General features: G+C 46.0%; 1 protein-coding gene and 1 long non-coding RNA gene across 3 annotated transcripts in view; one reads left to right on the plus strand and one right to left on the minus strand.

Annotated features, from left to right (window-relative positions):
* Positions 1-239: 239 nt before the first annotated feature.
* Positions 240-25120, minus strand: LOC148004230 (uncharacterized). Its single transcript, XR_015627815.1, has 6 exons — positions 24720-25120; positions 18157-18319; positions 16940-17049; positions 3490-3614; positions 2715-2842; positions 240-1584 (listed from the first exon to the last, which is right to left on the minus strand). It is a non-coding gene; the product is annotated as an uncharacterized LOC148004230 (long non-coding RNA).
* Positions 24962-25315, plus strand: part of Myo1e (myosin IE) — a 193415-nt gene continuing 193061 nt past the window's right edge. The window contains exon 1 of one of the 2 annotated variants that reach the window (XM_087560554.1): positions 24962-25315. Coding sequence is in view for 1 of the 2 variants with exons in the window: in NM_173101.2 (NP_775124.1) it covers positions 25313-25315 (3 nt within the window). In the remaining variant the exon portion in view is untranslated. 2 annotated transcript variants of the gene reach the window in all.

The following is a 25315-nucleotide window of genomic DNA, read 5'->3' on the forward strand; positions in this document are numbered from 1 at the left end:
TGGAAAGGCCCAAGTTCCCAGCATGTGCGTCTCCACCATTAGCTGCCTGGGACAGATTGTCAGCCCGAGATTCTGTAGGCTCAGAAGAGTGAGCGTATCCGGTGGGTCGCTTCCCTGGAAGCAGCCTTAATGAGTTTCAGTGATGTGCCTTTCCACAGAACCCAGCAGTGAGTCACAGCTAATTAGTTCACTCCTTCCCCTAGAGCCTACCGGGGGTCACGTTCTGTGCGATGGTGTTTCACAGCCTCCAGACACGGCTTCTGCTTTAATTGGTTTTATCTGTGATTAATGACAGCTCAAAAACAATATACGCGAAAGTGACAGTGGCAAAGAGACAGAGGACCTAAACAGTGCCCTAGGTGTCAGAAATAATTGATAATCAAGCACTTGCAAATGTCTGGACAAATCTGATTGTCTTTAAGAGTTGAAACCCCAATAATGCTGGACTTTTGTATTTAAGTCAGCAGATAGCGAAGCTATGACTGTTGACCCTGTTGGTTCGCTGTGCATATGTGTGTCAAATACTCTGTGCCACACCCACAACTCTGAGTACACACTCTTTAACGTCCATGCTCTATCTTCTTGCCTATACCCTCTGGTATGTCCACTGTAGGAGCAGACACGCGCACAGGTGCACACACACACACACACACACACACACAGACACAGACACACACACACACACACACACACACACACACACACACACACACACACAGAAGGTATGTATTCCCAGGACAAAACAGTTTGACATTTTGAAGACAACAAGAAGAGTGAAGTGTGCTACCCCTCGGGTCTGAGATAGTTCTGAAGGCCCAGATACTGAAGGCTGCCTGTGGTGACGTGGGAGGGCCTACTGGAAGAATGTTATGCTACTGGAGGTATGCCGGGATGCCTGCCCCTCCTCTGGGTCTCCGTCTTTCACTTCCTGGCAACCGTGGGGCAATCACTACTTGTGTTATTTTTGTTTTCTGAGACAGTCTCACGTAGCCCAGGCTAGCCTCCAGTTTCCTATGTTGCTGAGAATGACCTTGAAATTCAGATCCTTCTACCTCTGCACCCTGGGTGCTGGGATTACAGGTTTGCACATGATGCCCGTTTCTACAGTGCTGGGGTTCAAACTGAAGACTGCTGGCACACGTTCTCTTAATGGAGCTATGTTCTCAGCCTGTGCCACATGTTCTTAACATAATGAAGCGCTCAGCCATGGCCTGAAGCAAAGAGGGCACACAACCATGGCCTGAAATGTTAGAACCCAGGAGCAAAAGAAGCATTTCCCCCTTTTTGTTTGACTCTGGTTGCTGGGGATCTTAGCAATCCCACCCCCAATCCCCCAACCCCACTTCCTTCTAAGCAGATCCCCGCAGAGCTCCAGCTCCAGTCCTTTTCTGTTTTGTAGAAATGGCTTGGCTCAGGCAATCATTTTTTTTTTTATTTTTCTGATCACGATGATGTGAGGTTGACTAACTCAAGGTGAGAGAAATATTCTTCTGGGAGATGTTAAAAGTCGATGGCAGGTTTTAGAGAGGTGTAGAGTTTCGGTTTATTTCACGGGCTTGGGGTGGGGGGATCATATCGCAGAAGCTGTAAGGAGAAAGTGTGGGGGTGAGGGTTTGCCGTAATTCACCATTTCTCTTTTGAATCTTGAACTTGCATTGTAGCAATGTGGGGACCCCATCTCTAAAGAGATTCTCAGGGGTTTGCATCATGCGGCAGAAGCCAGTTCTGCCATACTGGGATGAGGTCAAGTTTGACCTTTGACTGGACAGGAGTTTCTCAAAGATTGTGCTCAGTGAAAGCCAAGTACTTCCTGGAGAGAGAACTGAGATGGCTTCCTGAGGCTGGTTTCCTGCCTGGGTGTCAGCACTGTAACCCTAAGCAATGTCTTTCCATGTTAGGTATGTGACACTCACTCGAGGCGCTCAAGACCAACCAGGACGATGAGGGGAGGTGCTGTCTCAAAGAGCTATGGAAACATTTTCAATTTAAAAATACGAACTTGTTGGATTTAAAGTAGGGACTCTGGTTGACCTGAAACTGGCCATCTGAGCTATGTGAGGCATTAACTCCAAGAACCAGCAAGGTATTTGTAAAGGTAATGTTTCGGGAGCCCGAGAGTCTGTAAATGGTTCAGTAACCACAGTAGGAGGAAGGGAGTTGGGTGCTGGGACTCAGCAAGGAACCTAAACAAGATATTGACTAACAGGGCTGGGGATTTAGCTCAGTGGTAGAGCGCTTACCTAGGAAGCGCAAGGCCCTGGGTTCGGTCCCCAGCTCCGAAAAAAGAACCACAAAACAAAAAAAAGGGGGGGGGGGTTGGGGATTTAGCTCAGTGGTAGAGCGCTTGCCTAACAAGCACAAGGCCCTGGGTTCGGTCCCCAGCTCCGAAAAAAAAAAAAAAAGAAAGAAAAAAGAAAAAAAAAAAGATATTGACTAACAGTAGACTCAATGCTTGGAACCTGAAACCAATGGTGAGTATTTCTCCTGTCTGTCTGTCTGTCTGTCTGTCTGTCTGTCTGTCTGTCTGTCTAACTATCCATCTACCTATCTTATCTAACTATTATCATCTATCTATCATCTATTATCTATCCATCTATCTATTAACTCTCTATCATCTATCTATCTATCTATCTATCTATCTACCTATCTATCTACCTATCTATCTATCATGTTGTGTATTGTGCATGTTCAGGTAGGTATACTTATCTGCATACATGATGTAGAAACATGAGGACAACTTGGGTGCCATTCTTCAGATTCCCAGTGAGCTCGAGGGATCCCCCATCTCTACCTCCCGTCTTGCTATCGCTGAGCTTCCAAGTGTGTGCCACCATGCATAACACTGTGGAAAAACAATAGTTATTTCTGTTTATTTTGAGCCAGGGTCTCACTAGAGAGCCCTGCCTGTCTTGGAACTCACTGTGTACACAGGCTGGCTTTGAACTTACAGGGATCCTCCTGTCTCTGCCATTTGAGTGCTGGCATTGAAGGTGTGTGCCACCACGCAGCCCACACCTGAATTTTCATGTGGGTTCTGAGAGTTGAGTTCAGATCCTCATGTTTCTGGGGTAAGGGCTTTATCAACTGAGCGGCCATCTACCCAGCCCTTGTTGTTTGCTGGTTTGGTTAATGCTGGGGATTGAAACCAGGCATTTTCACACACTGAACACTTGCTTTCCCATCCAGCTGCACCTCTTTAAAATGGCGTTCAGCCCCCAGTGAACTAGACTATGGGGGGAGGGCGGCAATGGGGGGAGGGTTGGGAGGGGAACACCCATAAGGAAGGGGAGGGGGGAGGGGGATTTTGCCCGGAAACCGGGAAAGGGAATAACACTTGAAATGTATATAAGAAATACTCAAGTTAATAAAAAAAATAAATAAATAAAAAAAAAAAATAAAATGGCGTTCAGAGTTTTGAGCCAAAATAGTTAGTTAGTGAACATAGCATCCCCAGGAGACTAGCTGGCACGTAATCCGTTCCTGACTCACATCCGCAGTCTTCATCATCACTGACGTGACCTCCATCGTCATCACCATCATCCCAGCTCTTCCAACTTACAGGTATGTGACCAAGGGGCACGACCTAACATTTATAAGGCTTCTATTCCTCATATCTGCATCAAAGCAGGAGAAACAGTTATCAAGGATACAGCGAGAAAGAGGGTCGATGACGTACACATATCAACCAACAAGATGCTTAGCAACTAGGAGAGCTTTGATAAGTGGGTGTTATTATCCCCTGGTGTTGAGAGCTTGCCTTCTTGATGGGTAGTCAAAATAGCTATTCTGATATGGTTTTCATATGATTGGGAGGAAGTCGCCGACGTCCACCAAGTGGAAACAGTCTGCTGTACTGGACAGAGGCTCCTGCTTGCTTTCTTTTTGTCGTTTTAATGTTTAAATGAAACATAAAATCTGCACAGGTTGGAGGGTAGAGAGATAGCTCAGCAGTTAAGAATGAGTACTGCTCTTCCAGAGGACCTGAGTTCAGTTCCCAGCCCTACATCAGGCAGCTATGAGCTGTCTGTCACTCTAGCTCCAGATGTGACACTGACTTCTGGCCTCTTCGAGCACACGGCATGCACACAGAGATAAACACATGAATAAAAATAAAAAACAAATTAAAAAATTGTACATGTTGCTGCATGCCTGAAACCCCAGAACTTAGGAGGTAGATGAGAGAGAACTGGCGTTCAAGATCAGCTTCAGATATAGTTCCTCTGGAAGAGCAGCCAGTGCTCTTGGCCACTAAGCCACCTGCTCCTACTACTACCTCTCAGTGCTGGCAACACATTTTATTCTATGTTGGAACCAATCAAGGGCTTCGTGCATACTAGACAAAACTCTTCCAAACGAGTCATAACTTCAGCCCATTTGAGGCAGCTTTCAGGAGGATCTTTCCTCTTCATTTGATGTGTGATTTGATCCGGTATCTTTCTGATGGCCCCAAGTTTACTCTTGTACATATTTAGAGCTTTGTCACTGAAGAAACTGGAGGGAATTGAAGACTTGAGGTCACAGATAGTGTCACCAGACTTAGCAGATAAAAATATAGGTGTTATATATTGCCTATTTGTCTCTGTAATCCCAGGATGCTGAGGCAGGAGGATGAAAAGTTAAGGGACAGCTCTGGGTACATCAAGGCCATCTCCAGACACCTAATGAGCCTGTATTAACAAAGCAAAACAGCCATCAAGCTAAAGTGTGATACGTTCTGCAACTTTGCAAGATCTAGTGGAGTACAAGTTTAAGACAGAGAGCAAGAGAGTGAAAGAAAGGACACATGAGCTTTCGCTAGAATCTCAGGCTAGGAGGCTCCAGGGAGAATCTTCTTCCATAAGTCATGTTAGGAGAGAACTGAAGCAAAATGAATCCTGGAGACCAGACTCTAGTAAGAAGTCCAGGTTATTGTTCTTCTTCCTTCCTTTTCCCATGTTCTGTGAGTGTCTGTGTATGCATGTTTTTGAATGAGTGTGTGGATGCTTGTGTGTGTGTGTGTGTGTGTGTGTGTTTGTGTGTGTGTGTATTGCATGTGGCAGCCCAAGGTTGATGTCAAGAACCACCCTTGATCTCTCTTTCCTCTTATTCACTGAGCCAAGGCCTTCCAATCAAATTCAGAGCTCACTGATATTGCTAGTCTCTAGCCAGCTTGCTCAGGAGAACTCCCTGTCTCTCTACCTTTGAGGCTAGAAAGAGGGGGTGGATACAGGGCGGGGATGGGAATGGAGGAATGGGACAACTAAGACAGGACGTGCGGTGGGGAGGAACATGGGTTGGTAGGGGCGGAGGGGTGGGACCAGAGGAGGGATTGGGATGATGACTACACCATGTGGGGAAGGGGACGGGGCACTGGGAGGAGGGCACGTAACACTACAGTATGCCATGCCTATCCAGCGCAAATGAGGGTTCTGGGGATTTAAACTCCGGTCTTCACACTTGGGTGGCAAACATGCGTTAGCCACAGAGCTACTTCCCAGCCTGCTCCAAGGTGTCTTGTTTCTTTCCATCATTATTTCCATCAGGAAAGCACCCACATGATCCCCTGATCTCAACACAGGCTGTCTGTCCTATCCTTAACCCTACAGTTCCTCCATCTCCAGTGACCAGAAGTACTTCAGTCTCTCCACAGTCTAAGAATGGCTTGATGAGAACCTGGGAAAGCCTGACCTCTTGGGCTTTATTTTATTTAGCCCAGGGTTAGGGAGTGGCCTGGTGATTTGGTTTTGTCAACTTGACACAGATAAGGACAGGGAACCTCACCTGAGAAAATGCCTCCACCAGACTGGACTGGAGACAGATCTGAAGGGCATTTTCTTGATTAATGATTGATGTGGGAGGGCCTGGCCTACTGTGGGTGGTACCATCCTGTACTGGCTGGTTTTGTGTGTAAACCTGACACAAGTTAGAGTCATCAGGAAGGAAGGAGCCTTAGTAGAGGAAATGCCTCCATGAGATCCAGCTATATGATATTTTCTCAATTAGTGATGAATGGGGGAGGGCCCAGCCATCCCTGGGCTGGCAGTCCTGGGTTCTATGAAAAAGCAGGCCGAGCAAGCCATGGGAAGCAAGTCAGTAAGCAGCACCCCTTCATGGCCACTGCATCAGCTCCTGCCTCCAGGTTCCAGCCTTGCTTGAGTTCTTGTCCTGACTTCCTCCAGTGATGGATTATGATCTGGAAGTGTAAGCCAAACAAACCCTTTCCTCACCAACTACTTTTTGGTCATGGAGTTTTGTCAAAACAATAGAAACCCTAACTAAAACACACCCCAGACATGGTGGTATGGTTGTATCCAAGATATAAGGGACAAACCAGCAAGTAGTGTTCCTTCATGGCCTCTGCTTTAGTCCCTGTCCCCAGACTCCTGCCTTGAGCTCTTCCTGACCTCTTCAGTGATGGTCTGTGACCTGAGAGTTGTAAGACACAATGAACCATTTCCTCCCTGGGCTATCTCTGGTCAGTGTGTTAGCACCACAATAGGAAGCCATCTAGGGTAGAGAGAGAGTTCTGGTTGCTTCTCGTCCCAAGCTCCATTGAATTCCTAACTTACCTTTTTCAGAGATGAAAACAGATATCAGAGCAAATATCAACCTAACGACTTTCAACTCAAACTGAGGCTGACATATTTATACCTACCATTTCTTCTAGTGAGATGAGGAACTGACCCCTGGGAAAAGTCAGGCTTCTAATTCTCCATCTCACCACCCATCTAACCACAAACATTTTCTTTTGAAGACTGTGCCTGACACAAGGCTGCTTGTACATACATGCATCTGTGTTTATTGCCCACTCCAATTTTCAGTGTCTGAAACCACATGGAGCTAGCCTCATGGAAGGCTTTTAGATCCCAGAAGCCATGACAAGAGAGGAGCCATTACATGTGCCTTGAAATCATCTCTCCATCGGCTATCCCCAGGACACTGTAATCTCAGCCCTTTCTGCTCTAAACTCTGCTACTGAGCAGTTAGTTAGGCCTTCTGGTCTACCACAGCTCCTGAGCGTGATCAATGGCAGACCATCATCTTCCTCTCTTTCCAACAAACCTGGCTGCACACAAGCCTCGGGGGTGGAAAGAGGGTGACCATGAGACTTCTCCAAGCCCTTGACTGTCCTTTTATTTCCTCTCCTATGCAAGACTTTCTATTATTGTCAATTCTCACCCCCATATTCTGGCATGAAACTGCATAGAGTCCAAGAATTATAAATCCCACCTGGGCTTCCAGGTTGTTCTAAGGTATTTTTGTTGAGGTAGGAGGACAGAACATATTTCATATATATATATATATATATATATATATAGAGAGAGAGAGAGAGAGAGAGAGAGAGGATCTATGTACAAGTTCAGGCTGACCTTGAACTTGTAGGTGGTTCTCCTGCCTATGCAAGAGGCAAATGTGTGGGGTGATTTTCTGATTAACGAATGATGTGGGAGGGCCTAGCCCACTACGGGCCATGCTAACCCCGGGTAAGTGGTCCTAGATTGTATAAGAAAGCAGGCTGAGGTAAGCCATAGAGAACAAGCCGGTGAGCATCAGTCTTTTATGGCTTCCATCTCAACTCCTCCTCTAGTCCATGCCCTGACCTCCCTGCAAGATGAACTACAGAGGCTAAGCTGAAAACAAACAAGCAAACAACAAACAAAGAACCCTTTCCTCTTCAAGCTGCTTTTAATCAGGTTACTTTATCACAACTATAAAAACCCAACTGAGACAGACTACCGTTTTGGTGACGACTGGACATTTGTACCAGGTGGTGTGTGCTGGGTGGGGGATGGGGGAAGGTAAGGTTCAAAAGGCCCTGGAGCCATCTGGGTGAAAGAGAAAGGGCTTTGAGTAGCTGCCAGGAGAGGGACTTAAGGAAAGGGCGGAGTATATGCAGCCTTTAAGTTCCCTTGTTTGAAACAGGGTCTTATTTTCCAACCCAAGCTGGTCCAAACCTCGGAATTCTCCTGCCTCAGACTCCCAAGTGCTGGGACTACAGGAGTGCACCACCACATCCAAATTATGCAACTGTTTTCAGAGACTCTTTGCTATGTTTTTGTTTATTTTTTTTAATCCTATATCTATGGGTAATTTGCATGCGTATGTATCTGTGTTCCACATGTGTGCCTGGTAGCCATAGTGGCCAGAAGAGAGTTTCCAGTCCCCTGGAACTAAAGTTACAGATGGTGACTTGTCACCATGTGGGTGCTAGAAGTCAAATGTGGGTCCTCTACAAAAGCAGGCAATGCTCTTGACGGTGGAGCCAGCCTCCCTCCATCGTGAGGGTCTTCTGTCTGGTCTTTGTTGCTGTTGCTGTCATTGTTTAAAGACAGAGTCTCGTGTAGCCCATGCTGGCCTTGAACTATGCCCTTGAACTTCTGCTCTTTTTGCCTTCACTTCCCGAGTGCTGAGATTTCAGATGTGGGTAGTCTGCCTAGTTCATGTGGTGCAAAGGAATAAACCCAGAACTTCATGCATGCCAGACAAGCACTTTCCCAACTGAGTTACATCACATTTGGTGGACTGTGTCTAACGTCCCAGAAGAAAGTCAGTAAACTCTACCTTCTTTGGGGCTCTCAGAAAGTCAGATTTCTTTGCTGGTTTGGAGGAAGATGATCAAGATTTATATAATGAGGCTCACTTGAAGGTGATCTTCGAGGCAGCAGCTACTTAGGGCCCATGTGCAGTTGCATTAACTAATTCCACCCGATATGGAGACCCACCTTCCTCTTCTCCAGAACTCAGGATGGTAAACACTGCAAACGAAGCAGGGCTCCTGCAACTGCAGCAGACTCCCTCAAGGGTTGGCTGGAAGGTGAGTTAAGAGCGAGCCAGGCTGTGTGCTGGGTCCTCTGGGCCCACCATGCTCCTCTTAAATAATGTGCTTTGGCTGTTTTCCTTTTCTGTTTTTATGATGAACGTGTTTTGTGTTCATTAAATAATATTTGGGAAATGCAGTAAACAGTAAAAGAAGCCAAGGAAATTCCTCTGTGGTCTCACAGTCCACTCTAAACATGTTTCCTTCAAAGTGGATGCATTCTTTACATAGATTAGGGGAGAGGGAAAGGAGGGAGAGAAAGGAGATTTTTAGTATAATTGGATGCACTTCCCTGAAGCGCTGCTTTCAAGGCAAAGGGGTTAATGTGATTTTCAAATGCTAAATGCTAAATGAGTCATCTTAGAAGTATTGAGCAATTTCATGATTTTGGTAAAAACAAAGTTGACTCTTCTTCATCCTGTCATTAGGAGTCACCTACTCAAATACACAGCTGCTCTTTTCGAGGTCCATACTTAGGGAGAAGGAGAGTAAAGCACACATCAAGATACATAAATGGGGGGCTGGGGATTTAGCTCAGTGGTAGAGCGCTTACCTAGGAAGCGTAAGGCCCTGGGTTCGGTCCCCAGCTCCGAAAAAAAGAACCAAAAAAAAAAAAAGATACATAAATGGAATGCTGAGGAAAGACAGCTCAGCTAGGGAATACTTGCTGCCAAGCCTGCAGACCTGGGTTCAACCCTAGGTCCCACATGGGAAAGGAGAGAATCTATTCCTGAAAGCTGTCCCCTGACTTCCAATGCACACTATGGCACACAGGTAAGTCCCTACCCCCGGTACATGCACACACACACACACACACACACACACACACACACACACACACACACACGTGATAAAATAAATAGCATTTACAGAAAGATGAATATGATGACATCGTGCTTGTAAAGCTGAAGCAGGACAATGGTGAGTTCCAGGACAGTCTTGACTGCAAAACAACATTCTGTCTTAGAACAAACAAACAAACAAAGCCCACTAAAGATGTGCAATGCACATACTAGTGTGACTTGAATACTTATTAAGCTGGGAGTCATGATTCATGGCCGTTACCCCAGTGTGTGGAAGACTGGGACAGTAAAATCATGAACCTAAGGTCAGACTGGGCTACATAGCAAAACTCTATTAAAGAGAAGGGGGAGGGGGAGGAGGAGAGGAAGAGGACAGATTATTAAACTTGTGTTTCTTAGTCAAATAGACTTACTTCTTACTAAAGTTAAAAGAAGTTTTAAAAAAATACAACAGGCTTAATCATTTAAATTTCTTAATAAATTTTGTCCTTTAATACAGCTGGTGTGGAGCTCACTGACAGGACCTGTTGAGCATACACAAGACTCTGGGTTCACTTCCCAACACCAAAGCCATTCACACCTTAAAGCCAGCATTCAGAGATGTCAGAGGCAAGTGTACCTCTATGAGGTAGGCCATCCTGGACTACATTGGTAGTTCTACCCAGCAAGAGCCACGAAGTCAAGTAAGACACTGCCTCAAACAAAAGAAAAAGAAAACCATATTCTAAAATGGATTTAGATTGTATGTATTCAATGATGTTTGTATTCAATGATGACTTTTCTCAAAGATTAACGAAGGGTGAAATCTGAGGCAGGACTATCCACAAGGAACAAGGAGTAGTTTAAATTACTTATTTCTGTTGAGCAAAGACAGGAACATGCTTCATTTTGCTGCAGCCACGGGGGTGGGGAGGTGCTCAGCTCATTTTCTCAATGCTTTTGAGAAAATATTCTCTGGGGAATTGTTTATAGCCACAATGTTAAGATTTCCAAACTTCAGGTTTTTGATAAGTATTTCCTAAAACCTAAAAGGACCCATCCATCTCCCTAATGAATCCCATCCCACAATTTCTCACTTTTTTTCATATGTGCATGTACATATGGATGGATCATGCACATGTGTGTGCAGATGCATGTGTGTGCAGATGCATGTGTGTGCAGATGCATGTGTGTGCAGATGCATGTGTGTGCAGATGCATGTATGTATGTATATTCATGGAAGCCAGAGGGAGATGGCATGTGTCCTGATCCATCACTGTCTGCCTTATTTCGCTGAGGTAGAGTCTGTCACTGAAATTGAACCTAGAATGGTGGCCAGAGAGCCTCAAGGATCTCCCTGCCCCCACCTCCACAGTAGGGGACCACGCCCAGCCTTTTTATTTGAGTGCTGAGATCTGAACTCAGGTCCTCTTGCTTTTTTTTTTTTTTAAAGATTTATTTATTTATTAAGTACACTGCAGCTGTCTTCAGACACACCAGAAGAGGGCATCAGATCTCATTACAGATGGTTGTGAGCCACCATGTGGTTGTGGGATTTGAACTCAGGACCTCCGGAAGAGCATTCAGTGCCCTTAACCGCTGAGCTGGTTCTCTTGCTTCTATAGCAATCATTCTTGCCCACTGAGCCATCTCTTCAGCCCCATTTTCTTTTAGCCTGTCTAAGCAGTCTTTACAGGAGAATAGCTCAAGGGGAACCCGCTCAAGGACACCATGCAAAGCAGCTCTTCCTTTGCTGTCAAAACCTAAACTGTACGATCTCTACTTAGCCTTTCTTAGTATTATCCTGCCCATGTAGCAATCTATTGGACTTTTTTTTTTACTATTGATAATATATTTTTAAAGTTTGAAACTCATCAGTAAAGTGCCTACCATGCAAGCATGAGGACCTGAGTTTGGATCCCAGCCCCCATGTAAATCCTGGGCACAGCCGCACAGGTCTGAAACCCCAGGGCTGAGGAGATAGAGAGACGGGGGGCTTCCTGGGGTTTGCTGGGCAGCTAGCACTAGCCAACATGGTGAGTTCTAGATTCAATGAGAGACTTGTCTCAAGAAATAGGATGGATGGGCTGGGGATATGGCTCAGTTGATAGAGTACTTGCCTAGCATCCACAAAGCCCTGGGTATGATTCCCAGAAACATGTACAACCAGACAAGGCAGCACTCACTTATGATCCTGGCGCTTGGGCGGCAGAGGCAAAAGGATCAGAAGTTCAAATTTGCCCTAAGCTTAAGGGTGAGCTTGAGGCTAGTCTAGGCTTCCTAAGACCCTGCCCCTGAGTAAATGAACGATTGAACAATTAGGAAAGTGTATGCAGTATACTGTCCTGATTCCATCCCTCCGACACATCCACAAAAATTCTGTGAGTTTCTTATTTTTTCTTAAGTTTTGTCATAGGAACATAAACACACACCCATTGATGCTTTGGTAGGCTCTGACCTCCTTTTGTTGGTGACTAAACCCAGGGCACGCAAGGCAAGAGCTCTACCACAGAGCCCCCAGCCTAGGTTCCACCTCTCCGTCTACAAAACTCCATCTATAGATGCGTTGTTCTGCACCTCACTCCTTTAGTCTGACCTTACTGATACATCTCAGGAACCGTTCCATGCTGGAAATCATTCTGCTTTTAAAGCTTTTTAAAATTTAAAGAACTCTATTAAATGCTGCCTCTTAATGTACTGGGCCAGTTTTGCTTGTGATGGACGTTTGAGGTGGGGGGGGGGCATCGTTTGCCATTGCCTGTGATGCTCTGGACATATGCCAAGCTGCATTATGTGCGTGTATCGTTGGAGAAATTCCAAAAAATACAGAAGGGTGTCTCGGGGAATGCGTACCCTAGAAGCACTGAGTGGGAAGCTGTGTGAGCCAGACTTTCATCACCATGACAAAACCCCTCACATAAAAACAGCAGGAAAGGAAGAAGGGTTTCCTTTGGTTTGCAGAACTTTACCATGCCTCCCAGGTTCACCACCTCCCCAGATAGCCCCACCATCTGGGACCAAGCCTTCCACACATGAGCCTATGGGGGACGTTTTGCGTTCCAAAAAAGAACATTCCACCCCGACCTCCAAAGGCTGATGACCGGCTAACAACGCAAAAACGCATTTCGTCCATTTCAAAGTTCCGGGAATTGCTTGGAAGTTCAAGTCCAAGGTCTCCCTGATATCCAAGATGAGCTCACAGCTCATCAAAAACAGAAAACGAGTTACATCCTGTCGATATATATGTATATCGACATTTGCCCTTTAAATAAATACCCAGGCCAGCAAGCGGGCTCAGCAGGTAGAAGATAGCTGCTGCCAAGGTTGATGACCTGAGCTTGATCTTGGGGACGCACATGGCAGGAGGAGAGAACCGACTCTTAAAAACTGACCTCTGACCTCCACTTCCGTGACATGTATAAAACACACACACACACACACACACACACACACACACACACACACAACTATAAATAAAATGCAATAAAAGTTTAAAAATATATTCCATATCTGAGGGAAAGACCTCAATCTTGTTTTTTTTTTTTTTCTTTTTTCTTTTTTCTTTTTTTCGGAGCTGGGGACCAAACCCAGGGCCTTGTGCTTGCTAGGCAAGTGCTCTACCACTGAGCTAAATCCCCAACCCCCTCAATCTGGTTTTAAAGTGTATTGGCATTACGTTCTGTTTACATTTCATTACATATCACGTGTGTGTATGATGTAGGGCCTCATCTGTACTACTGCATGTGTATGGAGGCCTGTTTTAGTTTGCCGTTCTGTTGCTGTAATAAACACCATGACCAAAAGCAACCTGGGGAGGGAGAAGTTATTTGACTTCCACTTCCAGGCCACAGTCCATCATCATGAAAAGTCAGCGTAGGAAATGAAGCCAAAACATGGAGGGATGCCGCTTACCGGCCTGCTTTCTCTTAGACTCACCACAAGCTTTCTTCTACACCCAGACCCACCTGAGCAGGAACGGTACTGCTCGCCTCACATAGCAATTACGAAAATGCCCCACAGGCCAACCTGATGAAGGAGTCCCTCGGTTAAGGTTCCCCTTTCCCATGTTGGTCAAGTTGAGAGCCAAGATTAGCTCTCACGAGATCAGAGGGCAGCTTTCAGTTCTTTACTTCTTGTGGGATCCAAGGATGAACTCAGGTATTTAGGCTCATGGCGAGTCCTTACACCTGCTGAGACACCTCTTCAGTGCCGTTTATCAGACATGTTATTTCTTTTAAAGCCATACAGTTATCTTCTAAAGATGTATTTTACTTTTAACCATGTATACGTGTGTCCTTATACGGGCTCATGTATGAGTGCAGACACCCGCAGAATCCAGAAGAGGGAGTCAGGTTCTCTGGCTAGAGTTACAGAGCTATCTGATGTAAGTGCTGGGATCTGAACTCGGGTCCATAGCAAGAGCAGCAAGTGCTCTTAACCACTGAGTCATCTTTCCAGCCCCAAGCCCTGCTTTTTAAATTTTTATTTGAAATTAAGCTATGGTGGTGCTTATCTTTAATCCCAGCATTCAAAAGGCAAAGGCAAGGGAGTCTCTTGAGCTCATCCCAGGCTATGCAGAGAAACCCTGTCTAGGAAAATAAAACATATATATAAGCTTATATTTTTTTTTTGTTCTTTTTTTTCGGAGCTGGGGACCAAACCCAGGGCCTTGCGCTTCCTAGGTAAGCGCTCTACCACTGAGCTAAATCCCCAGCCCCAATAAGCTTATATTTTTAAAAAGCCTTAATAATAATAAAAATACTTAAGGCCAGAAGGATTTACTTTTGGCTCATTGTGTAAGAAAGGACACAGTCCGTGACAGTCAGGAAAGCATGGCAGTAGGAGCACGAGGCAGCTGGTCACACTGCCTCTGCAATCAGGAAGCACAGGAAATGGGGCTGGGCTACAAAGCCTCAAGGCCCTCTTCCAGTGACCCACTTCCTCCAATAAGGTTCCACCTCCTAAACATGCCACAACCTCACACAGCGCCACCAGCTGGGCACCAAGTGTTTAAACACTTGAGCCTGTGGGGGACGTTTCACATTCAAACCGACCAGCTGCTTTTAGAATCACACTGTGGTCAAATCATTGTTTGTTTGTTTGTTTGTTTGTTTGTTTGTTACCATTTAGTGAAACACTCCTCTTTGCCTGTGCTGTTTGACTTCTTTGGGGACTCCGTTCAACATGATAAAAGAGGTCATCTCCCGTTGGTGGCAGCCTTGGCCCATTGTATTTGCACAGAAGGACATCACCCAAGAAAGCCTCTCAGCCATCTTTCCTGAATAGCCTCAGGACAATCAGCCAGGCAGCAAAGGGGCACTCGTTTATCTGCCTACCTAGCCACGGTCCACCTGTGACACCATCTTTATCAGCCTATGGTATTCCTTCAGTTTCCTCATTCAGAGTGACACTTAGCTTGCTGCTTTAGCCAGACTGGTGGATTGTGTGCAGGGTGGCATGGGGACATGAATGGAAGGGATACAAACTCTCAGAAATGTAAACCAGAGACAAAGGAGATCCTTAGGCGTACAGAGGTGGTGCATGTTCAACATGTGGGAGGGAAGTTCCCACTGAAAGACTGGCAGGCACCAGTCACCACTGTAGTCACCCTCTGTGATTAGGGCTGCACTGCAGTGCTTGGCATTGAACCCAGGACCTCAAGAGTGCCAAGCAGGTGCTTCATGCTACTAAGCTAGAGCCGAACTCTGGAGGTACAATCTTCTGTTTTACAGACACAATGAGATCATAGACTTTTTTTCCCACTGAAGAGATGGATAGAATTAACTTTGAAGCTTTACCAAGATAGCACATAAGCCAAGGCAGTAGACAGATGCAGCTAGCAGCATGCCGCATGGCCTAATTTTAGAGTCCCTACTCTGCCTGATCCCTCCCCAGAAACCATGAGATCATGGCTAATCTCTTTATTTAAAAATTTTCACATTTACTTGTGTGTGTGTGTCTATGTGCGCTAGTATGTGTGTATATGTGTGTGTGTATATATGTGTATGGGGGTATAGGTGTGAGTATATGTGTGTATATGTGTATGTGTGTATATGTATATGTGTATATGTATGTGTATATATGTATGTGAGTATATGTGTGTATGTGTGTATATATGTGTATTATATGTGTATGTGTATGAGTATGTATATGAGCGTGTGTGTATATATGTGTACGTGTGTATGTGTGTATATGTGAGTATGTGTATGTATATATATGTGTGTGTGATGTGTGTGTGTATGTGTGTGTGTGTGTGTGTGTGTGTGTGTGTGTGTGTGTGTGTGTGTGTTCATGGGGGGAACAAATGTATGTTTATGGGAATGAAAGAAAATAATCTGAGGTGTCTTTTCTCTAGAGCCTTCCATTTGTTTGGTGTTTAAGCCAGAGGTCTCTTGTTGATCTGGACCTTGCCAGATAGGTTACCCTGGCTGCTCAGGAAGTTCCAGGGGTGTACCTGCCTCTGCCTTCTCGGTGCTGTAGATCTAAATGCATGCCACACACCCAGATTTGTTGCTTTTAAATATGGGATCTGGGATGGAGCTCATATCTGCATGCTTGCCCAGAAGCACATCACTGGTTAAGTCATCTTCCCAACCCTATGTGGTCTGTTAAAACCGGCCTGTTAAATTGCACATACTGGCCTCAAATTCAAGATCCTCTGCCTCAGCTCCAAGAAGCTGGGATCACAGGTGCCTCACTACCTCTTTTAAACAGGATGTTTGGCTGCAGGGTACCATCCCTGACATCTTCAGAGAATGCAGATGGACAGGCACCTGCTCTGAGCACATCCTTCTGGGGTTAACATGACCCGTGATCTGGGTGGTGTGTTAGGAAAGTCTGAACCAGTGACTCTGGCCCTGGAGATCACATCCTCCCTCGTCCTTTATCTCCCCTTTCCTCCCTGGACCTTCAATCAAGAGACCAAGAGACAAGTTTTCTGAGAGCTTCGGGCAAACCTGCTGACCCATCATTCTGGGGCCAGAATTGTGACAGACAGGATCTTGCCATTTGCAAGCTGAAATTAGGGAAGAAGGAACACTTCAGAGCTAAGTGGGAGATGTTTAAAGTGATGGAAAGAGCACCCATCTACACAGATGAGACTCTGAAAGACAGAAACAGGCACATTCTCCACGATGGTTCTTTTTCCATGCCTGTGTGTGTGTGTGTGTGTGTGTGTGTGTGTGTGTGTGTGTGTGTGTGTGTGATCAATTAAAGGACTGTACCACTTAAATAAATAGAGAACTGCACAATAATGGCCATTTGGGGCCAGTAAGCAGAGTAGCAAAGTCATGTCACTCAATAGTCCCCAAGGATCTCAGTTCTGTGCAGCCGGCAATAAAGCAGTGTGGGAAGCACTGACCTTGAAGTCTCCGAGCAGGGACTGCCTGGCATTCTGCATTCTAAGAAGGCCCTGATGCATGGGCTTACTTCAGGAGCAGTTTCACTTTAGGAAAAATAAAGTTTCTGGTGCTTTAAAAAAAAAAAAAAGACAAAGTTCATTCAATGATTTTGTTACTTTTGTTTTTAAAATGGGTCCAGGGTTGGGGATGTGACTTAGTTGGTAGGATGTTTGCTTGGCATTCTTGAAGCCCTGGGTTTGATCCCCAACACCACGATAAAAGGTGCATATGGTGCATAGTAAACCCCCTCCCCCTCTGAAGGCAGGATGATGAGAAATTCAGGGCCAGCCTGGGATACAATGAGACCCAATCCTAAATCAGCCCACCTGTCAAGTTTCCGTGGGTAAAGGCACTGACTGCCAAGCTAACAATCCAAGGTGGATCTCCTGCATCTGCCTGGGGAAGGCCCTAACCTGTATGCTGTTTTCTGACCCCGACACCATGTGCTTCTCCCTCCCCCACAAGCTCGCACAAAAATAAACAAAAAGAGTCTCAGTCAGGTGGGTGCTGCTGAAGGCGGTGCTGGAACACACCGTTAATTCCAGCACTTGGGAGGCAGGAGCAGGCAGACTCCATGAGTTGGAGGCCAGCCTGGTTTGCAGATTGAGTCCCAGGACAGCCAAGACTACACAGAAAAACCCTCTTTGGGGAAAAAAAAATAATAAAAGAATCTTAAAAATTCAGGAAGAAAGCAAAACTTGGAGGGGAGAGGGTGGAAGGGTTGCTCAATGGTTAAGGCACTTGTTCCTCTAGAGGAACCTGGACTCAGCACCCAGATGGTGGCTCACAACCATCCTCGACTCCAGCTCCAGGGGCTCTGGGTCTCCTTCCAACCCCTCCAGGCAATAGGCCAGCACGTGGTATACGTCCATGCATGCAGGGAAAATATTCATAAAATTAAGTCTAAAATTTTTTTCATTAAAAGCAAATATTGATATTGAAGGAGACAAAAAGAAAGAGCAAGATGTAGCCACAGAGAGGCTGGGGAGAAGGCTCAGCAGTTAAAAGCTTTGCTGCTCTCCCAGAGACCTGAGTTCGGATCCCAGCTTCCAGGTCAGGTGGCCCACGACTGCCTGGGACTCCAGCTCCAGGGCTTTAGCTCCCTTTCCCGGCCTCCACAGGCACCCATACATATAAATAAATCTGTTTTCTACCTAGAGTGGGTCCAAGAGCTTACCTCTGCATTAGGAGATGGAGTGATATTCATAGAAGTATTCCCTCCTTCTGGACGCTGCAGTGAGGAGGGTGTGTCAGTCAGTGGTAGAATGCTTGACTTTCATCTCGAGTACTGTCAGCTTGATCCCCAGCATCGGAAAATAATGAGAAGTATAGTAGCAATGCTGGGGGCGGTAGTAATAGCGACAAAGAAACATCAAGGGAAAGGTCAGGTTTATAGCCTCCATATAAAAATCAGACTAAAACGTGAAGAAAGGAATACGTTGGTTTAAATCAGGAAGTGATATAGTGGATGACAAAATGGCTAAAGGAGCTTCGTCATCAAGACCGATGACCCACGTTTGGTCCCCAGGGTCTGTGTGGTAGAAGGAGAGAACTGACTCACTCGAGTTATTCTTAGACTTCCATACACATGCTGCGGCACGTGAATGCCCACACTCACTCGTGTGCACGCACACAGACTCATGTGCACAAACGCGCACATGTACGTTCCTTTCAACATATGTGTATATCTCTACACACTTATTTCAATAATCACTACATGCTACATAGTCCAACTGAAATGCTCTTCAACACCATGCTTTCAAATCATCCTCCAAATATTTAGGGGGAAAACAGTGTGAGAAGCTGAGTGAAACTCTTTATGTAGATGCAATTCTTACTTCCTTTTGTTTCCTGTGGTGCTGCTGATCCATTCTTTATCCATTCTAAGCACACACTTCTCTAGTCAGCTGCAGTCCAAGTCCACACTTGTAATCCTTACTGTATTTCACGGAAAGGTCTCAGGGCTGGAGAGATGGCTCAGTGGTTAAGAGCACTGACTGCTCTTCCAGAGATCCTGAGTTCAATTCCCAGCAACCACAAGGTGGCTTACAACCATCTGTAATGGGATCTGATGGCCTCTTCTAGTGTGTCTGAAGACAGCTACAGTGTACTTATATATAAAGAAAAGAAAAAAGAAAAGGTCTTGTGTGCCTCAGGCTGGTCTTGAACTTGATGTGTAGCTGAGGATGAGCTGAACTTGTGATCTTCCTGTCTCTCTCTCCCTAGTGCTGGGATTACAGGAGGGTACCAGTTTATATGGTGCTGGGGTTTGAACTAAGGGGAGCACTACCTGAACTGAGCCCCAATCCCAGCCCCACCCGTGGAATCCTTATGCTCTATCAAAAGCAGTAATTTTTCCAAGGAGCCTAGATTTGGAGAGGGTCAAAGATTTTTCGTAAGCATGCTTCTGTTCACACTGGGCCTGCGTTCTGGAAGCCTTCCTCTGATGGGCACTTCCGATGAAGAGGCATTGCCCACAGGAGAGGAGCTGGGCTGCAGGGCCAGGGACTTGATGCAGCATTTGCTTGGACAAGTTACTTCAAGCTTTCTCTCAATTTAGTTTTCATTCTCTATGCAACCCTTGTCATGGTTCACTATGTAAACCAGTCTGTCCTTGAACTCCCAGAGATCCCTTTGCCTCTGCTTACATAGTGCCAGGATTAAAATCCAGGTCAATTTAGTTTCCTTGACTTGGAATGGCTCAGTTTAGTTTTCGTGACTTCTAATGGAGCTAAGAGGGTTGTAGGGAAGATTAAGCATGATCCTGCTAATACTTAGCAAATGTAACCACAGACACCTGTGAAGACAGAAGCAGGGTGGGGGAATTAAACAGGACAGTTCACATGATGTGACAAGCCTGTTTCCTGAGCATCTGTGGCAGGCTTTCCCTCAATGACTTTCTCAAAACTTTGTTGTGAATGCCTGTGAAGTGTTCTTTTATGCTATTGCTATGGAAACTAATTTTCTTGCCTAATCTTATTTTAATAAGATTAAGGGCTATTTTATCCCCATGCCCCACAAAATATATTGGTGAGGATTGTATTAGAATCAGTATTTGTTTATATATTTTCATAAAAATGTATCTTTGTATCTTCCTTTCTTCCTTTGTATTTTAGGCTTAACTACAGTTAATTATGCTAAGTTGTGTGTGGGGCTCTCACCTAAATAGTGCGGTGCCGTCATGTGTCTGGGCGGGGGTTTCCCCGGCAGAGGAACAGACACGCAGAGCCTGCACAAAGCCGCGCTGTGTCTGGGGGTCGGGGCTCACCCAAACAGCCCCGGTGTATGGGGGTGGGGAGTGTTCACCTGAACTGCGTCATCACGCGTCTGGCCTAAGGTAAGCTCTACAGTTAGGAAAGAGGCTTCCTCATAGCTACCAAGGCTTTGAGTGAGGGACCTCTCTTGAGAAAATGTATCCATAGATTGGCTTGTCAGCAAGGGGCTGGGTGCACTTTCTTCTAATTATTGATTCGCGGGGCTCAGCCCACCTTGGGTGGTATCAACCTTTGGCGAGTGGTCCCGGGTTGAATGAGGAAGCAGGCCCGGCCGAGCAAGCTATGCGGAGCAAGCCACCAAGTAGCACGCCTCTGTGGTCCTTGCTTCCGGAATCCTACCTTCAGCTCCTGCCTGACTTCCCTTCACGATAGACTTCGACTGTAAGCTGAAACAGCACTTTTCCTCCCCAATCTGTGTCTGCTTATCGCAGACAGGTAAAACTAATGAGAACAAAAGGATTTTAAAAAATCTGTATGATTATTTTAATTTTTAGTGTATAAGGGAGAGTAGCGAGTGTGTGCAGTACTCATAGTGGCCAGAAGAGGGCAGTGGATGCTCTGGAAACGGAGTGACAGGCAGCTGCTGCCTGCCCCGGGTGCTGGGAAATAATCTTTGGTCATCCGGAAAAGCGGGGACCGTTCTTAACTGCTGGGCCATCTCTCCAGTCCCATAGATAAGGATTTTCAAGAAACATAACTTGGGACCAGACAGACACGATACTTTAATGGATAAAGGCATCTGTTGCCAAGTTGGACAACCTGAGTTCTATCCCTGAGACCACATGGGTGGTGTCCTTTCACACAAACACACACAAAATGTAATTTCAAAAGAAATTTATTATGTTACAACAAAAAAATTAGTAAAGAAAAAACAAACACAATTTGATGTAAAATCTAGGATATCTATATGATCTCTCATTCAAATAAACTAAGAGTCAAAGCGGCACAGTCGACAAATTTACTTAAAGCCTCGTAAGTTTCTTCACTTGTAGGCTGAGGCAGCTCTATTGCTTGAAATCAGGAGGTCAAGGCCAGCCCTGGGAACACACTGAGAACCTTACCCCTACCCCTAGAGAAACCGAAATTAAGTGAGGAAAAGAAGCACAAACCAGGGCTCCCACAGGTAAGTCAGAACCTGTGACCACACCAGCCCACTCAGGTCCCAAGGGTATTCTTAGTGAAATTAGCAGCCGGATCACATGACCAGTTATGGTCGATTATACATTCAAATAGAGACGAAGGCTCAGACAACCATGAAGGAGACAGAGAGGAACCTTCACAGTGGTTGGGTATCACAGCACTCCGAGGAATTTCACAAACGCTCATGCAGTGGTACCCGCGACTCCCACAACGCTGTGCAGTTCAGGGGCAGGGCTGCTGCCTGATTTCAGCCATAGTCCCACAGCTGAATCTCTGACCTGGAGCTTGGGGAAGGGCGGAGGGATAAGGGAATTGCCTCTGTGGACTGTTTCCATGTGCGTTTAATCTCTCACTCATGTCAGAATGTTTCACAAATGAGGGACTTGAAGGTCAGAAAAATTAAGATCTTACAGTCTGTTTCCTATGCCAATAAGTCTAGTTATCTGACTGACTGCTCAAAATCTAGAAAAGAATTGTGCTATAAAATTCCGGAAAATGACCTGGGCTGGGGTGGGGCATTCACATCCAAGTCCTGACTGCTTAGACATTAGTGTTAATAAAGAACTCTTTGGTTTTTTCATTAGATTTTTTTTTCCACATTGCCCAGGCTGGCTTCAAATTCACTATGTAGCTGAGGATTACCTTAAATTCCTAATCCTTCTCCCTCCACAACCAGAATGCTGGGATAACAGATGTGGACCACATTACACAATTTACGATGTGCTGGGAATCAGATCCAGGGCTCAGTGGATGCTGGGCAGGCTCTCCACCAACTGACCTACATTCTTTAAGCCCTAAACTTTGTTTTTTAAATTCAGATCTATGAGTCTGAGGCCAGCCTGATCTGTGAGCAAGTTCCAGGGCAGCCAGAGCTACATAGAGAAACCCTGTCTCAAAAAATAGAACCAAACTAAAACCCTCAAGTAATAATAAAATTGGCTATTAGTTTTAAAGCAGTCTTCAATATATCCCACATAACCAGTAAGTTAGACTGCAGTATCAATATAGGACAACTTGGAGGTTTAAGATTAGCCTGGGTTATTTAAAGAGATCTTGTTGGAGGGAGGGAGGGAGGGAGGGAGAGAGAGAGAGAGAGAGAGACAGAGAGACAGAGAGAGAGACAGAGAGAGAGGAGAGACAGAGACATAGAGGCTAGCCATGGATAGGTGGCTTAGGTATGTGTCATTATTTTGGGCCCAAAACCTAATGTTCCTTGTGTTGCCTGTAAGCTCAGCTTTCCTCTTTGGGGATCTCTGTTCCTGAGTTCTTAAAATGCCTTATACATCTTTGAAGGTGGCACGCCTCAGTGACATAAAGAGCCACGTCTGGGCACAAGGTCACGCCTGCTGTGTCAAAGGTTTGGCTGTCATCTCTCTCTCTCTCTCTCTCTCTCTCTCTCTCTCTCTCTCTCTCTTCTGATTATATTTTTTTTGTTTTCGTCTTAATGGGGTCTCACTCTTATCCGGGCTGGCTAGACCTCCTGGACTGAAGCAATCCTCCTGCCTCAGCCTCCAGAATTACAAATAGACAAAGGAATGTGAGCAACCATTTCTGGGAGTCAAATCGCAGGCCCCTGCAAGAACAACCAGCGGTCTTAACCACTGAGCCACCCCTCCAGGCCTCTGTCTTTATTGTTTTTGAGATTAGGGTTTTTTATTGACCTAGAAATCAAGGAGTAGGCTGAGCTGCCTGGCCAGTGAACCCTAAGTTTTTCTGCCTATATCTGTCCCCCCAACATCCCATGACACCTCAGTTGTTTTTTCCACATTGGTTTTAGGGATCTAACTCGGGTCCTCACACTGGCAAAGCAGGTAGGTCCTCCAGGTCCAGGTGAGTCACCCTCAGCCTAGCGCCTGGAAGTGAGTATTCTCCCAGCAGACTTCAGATGCAGATGTAGAACTGTCAGCTCCTCCTGCACCATGCCTGCCTGGATGCTGCCATGCTCCCACCTTAGGACTGAACCTCTGAACCTGTAAGCCAGCCCCAGTTAATGTTGTTCTTTATAAGACTTGGTTTGGTCATGGTGTCTGCTCACAGCAGTAAAACCCTAACTAAGATATTGCCCAAACGGGAAATGGTTACAAAAATTCAAACATGACTTCCTTTCAAATTGTTGTGAGATGGCTCTGTGATTAAAGGCACTCGCTGCCAAACCTAACCGCCTGAGTTCAACCCCTGGGACCAACATGGTGGAGGGAAAACAAGCTCCCACAAGTTGTCCTCCGAAGTGCACATATGCTCCCCCCCCTTTTAAAAAAAATTGATGTAATTCACATACCATAAGATTCTTACTTGGAAACTTACAATTCAGTGGTTTGGGGTCTAGTCAGTTTTACCACCACCATCAGTACCTAGGGGATATCCTTGGACCACCCCCCAAGACAAAGCCCCTTTGTTCCATCCGCTGTCAGGCCACACTCCACACCCCCAAGCAGCCAAGATCTACTACTCCCTCTAAGCAGTGTTCCCTACCCACCGCTAGAACACATGGAATGGCACCTGGTGAACTTGAACCTTGACCTCTTTCACATAATAGTTTTCCTGGGTCCTTCCATCTCTGTTGCAGGGTGTATCAGCATTCACTCCTTTTCCTGGTTTGGCCATAGTCCTCGGTAGGTGTGCACCACATTAAAACAAAGTGCAAAACTCTAACTAGCCAAGATTTTTTTTTAATTTTATTTTACTATAGATTCACGTGAAGGGGGACGACCGAATCTCAAGATATTCTGTGCTCTGGAACTTTTCTTACTGAACTTTTCTTCCTCAGACACTGGGAGCGCAGCCCCGTGGTGGCCCTGCGAGTTTGCTTCCCTTCACTAGGAGTCAGACTCCCTCATCGTGTTTAGGAATCTGTGTTCCCCTCCCTCCTAGGCTACCTGGTTTCCTGAAACCGGACACCGCAGAGGACCAAGCTCGCTCTCTCTCTCTCTCTCTCTCTCTCCCTCCCTCCCTCCCTCCCTCCCTCCCCCCCCTCCCTCTCAATCTCCTCCGTTCCCAAGGAAATGAATTCAGGTATAAAGGACCGGTGGAGGAAATGTTTTCGACTTTCTTCACAATCCAGAAAGAGAGAGAGAGAGAGAGAGAGAGAGAGAGAGAGAGAGAGAGAGAGAGAGAGAGAAAGAAAAAAAGAAAGAAGGAAAGAAAGAAAGGAAGGAAGGAAGGATTTCCTTTGGGCTGCGACTTTGTGATCTTTTATAAATACTTTTTGAAATACTTATTTTAAAAAAGAAGAATCTAGGAAAATCATGCGACTTGTGCGTAGGAGCTAAATCGATGCTAAGTTTCTCCTTAATGAGAAGAGACACGAGAGCGGTTTCCCACTCACCCCAAGTGTTTTCATCCTTTCGGTTTGGGGGTGGCTCCTTGGGGACCGATGGGACAGCAGCGTGCTCTGCAGGGTAGCGAGGCCGCAGGACTACAAGATCCAGAGGCCTTTGGAAACTCTTGTAGTTTCACGCTTGTTGGCTACCTCGGCTTCTCTGAGGAGTGACGCTGCGAAAACAAACTCTGATTGGTCAGGCCTGTGCTGAATTCTCCATTTATGGACAGATTGCCCGGCCCGAGCCCAGCCTGAGCCAGAGAAGAGTTTGGATTAAGTGTTAAGGGAAAGGAGGTCCAGGCAAGGCAGCTGGACAGGCAGTCCTGCAGAGCGCATCAGGGTGCATCTCTAGACAGTTGGGGATCGCCAGGTCGGAGTGTGCACCGGGTCTGCTAAGTTTTGCCTTCACCCAGAGTCTTGGATCCCGCCTGGATGGAGTCCCTTCTGGGTTTCCATTGGCTCCTGTGAGTGCTTGGGTGTCTGGAGATTGTTTTTTGGCGAAGGGGAACAACTTTTGAAGTTCGCCCAGGAGACCGCGTTCCAACCCTAGTGCCTAGGCAGCCGGACCCGGCGGGGGCGCGACCGCGGCGGGAGTCACCATG

Source organism: Rattus norvegicus, chromosome 8, assembly GCF_021556685.1.
Source record: "Rattus norvegicus strain SHRSP/BbbUtx chromosome 8, alternate assembly SHRSP_T2T, whole genome shotgun sequence".
In the NCBI taxonomy this organism is placed as follows: domain Eukaryota; kingdom Metazoa; phylum Chordata; class Mammalia; order Rodentia; family Muridae; genus Rattus; species Rattus norvegicus.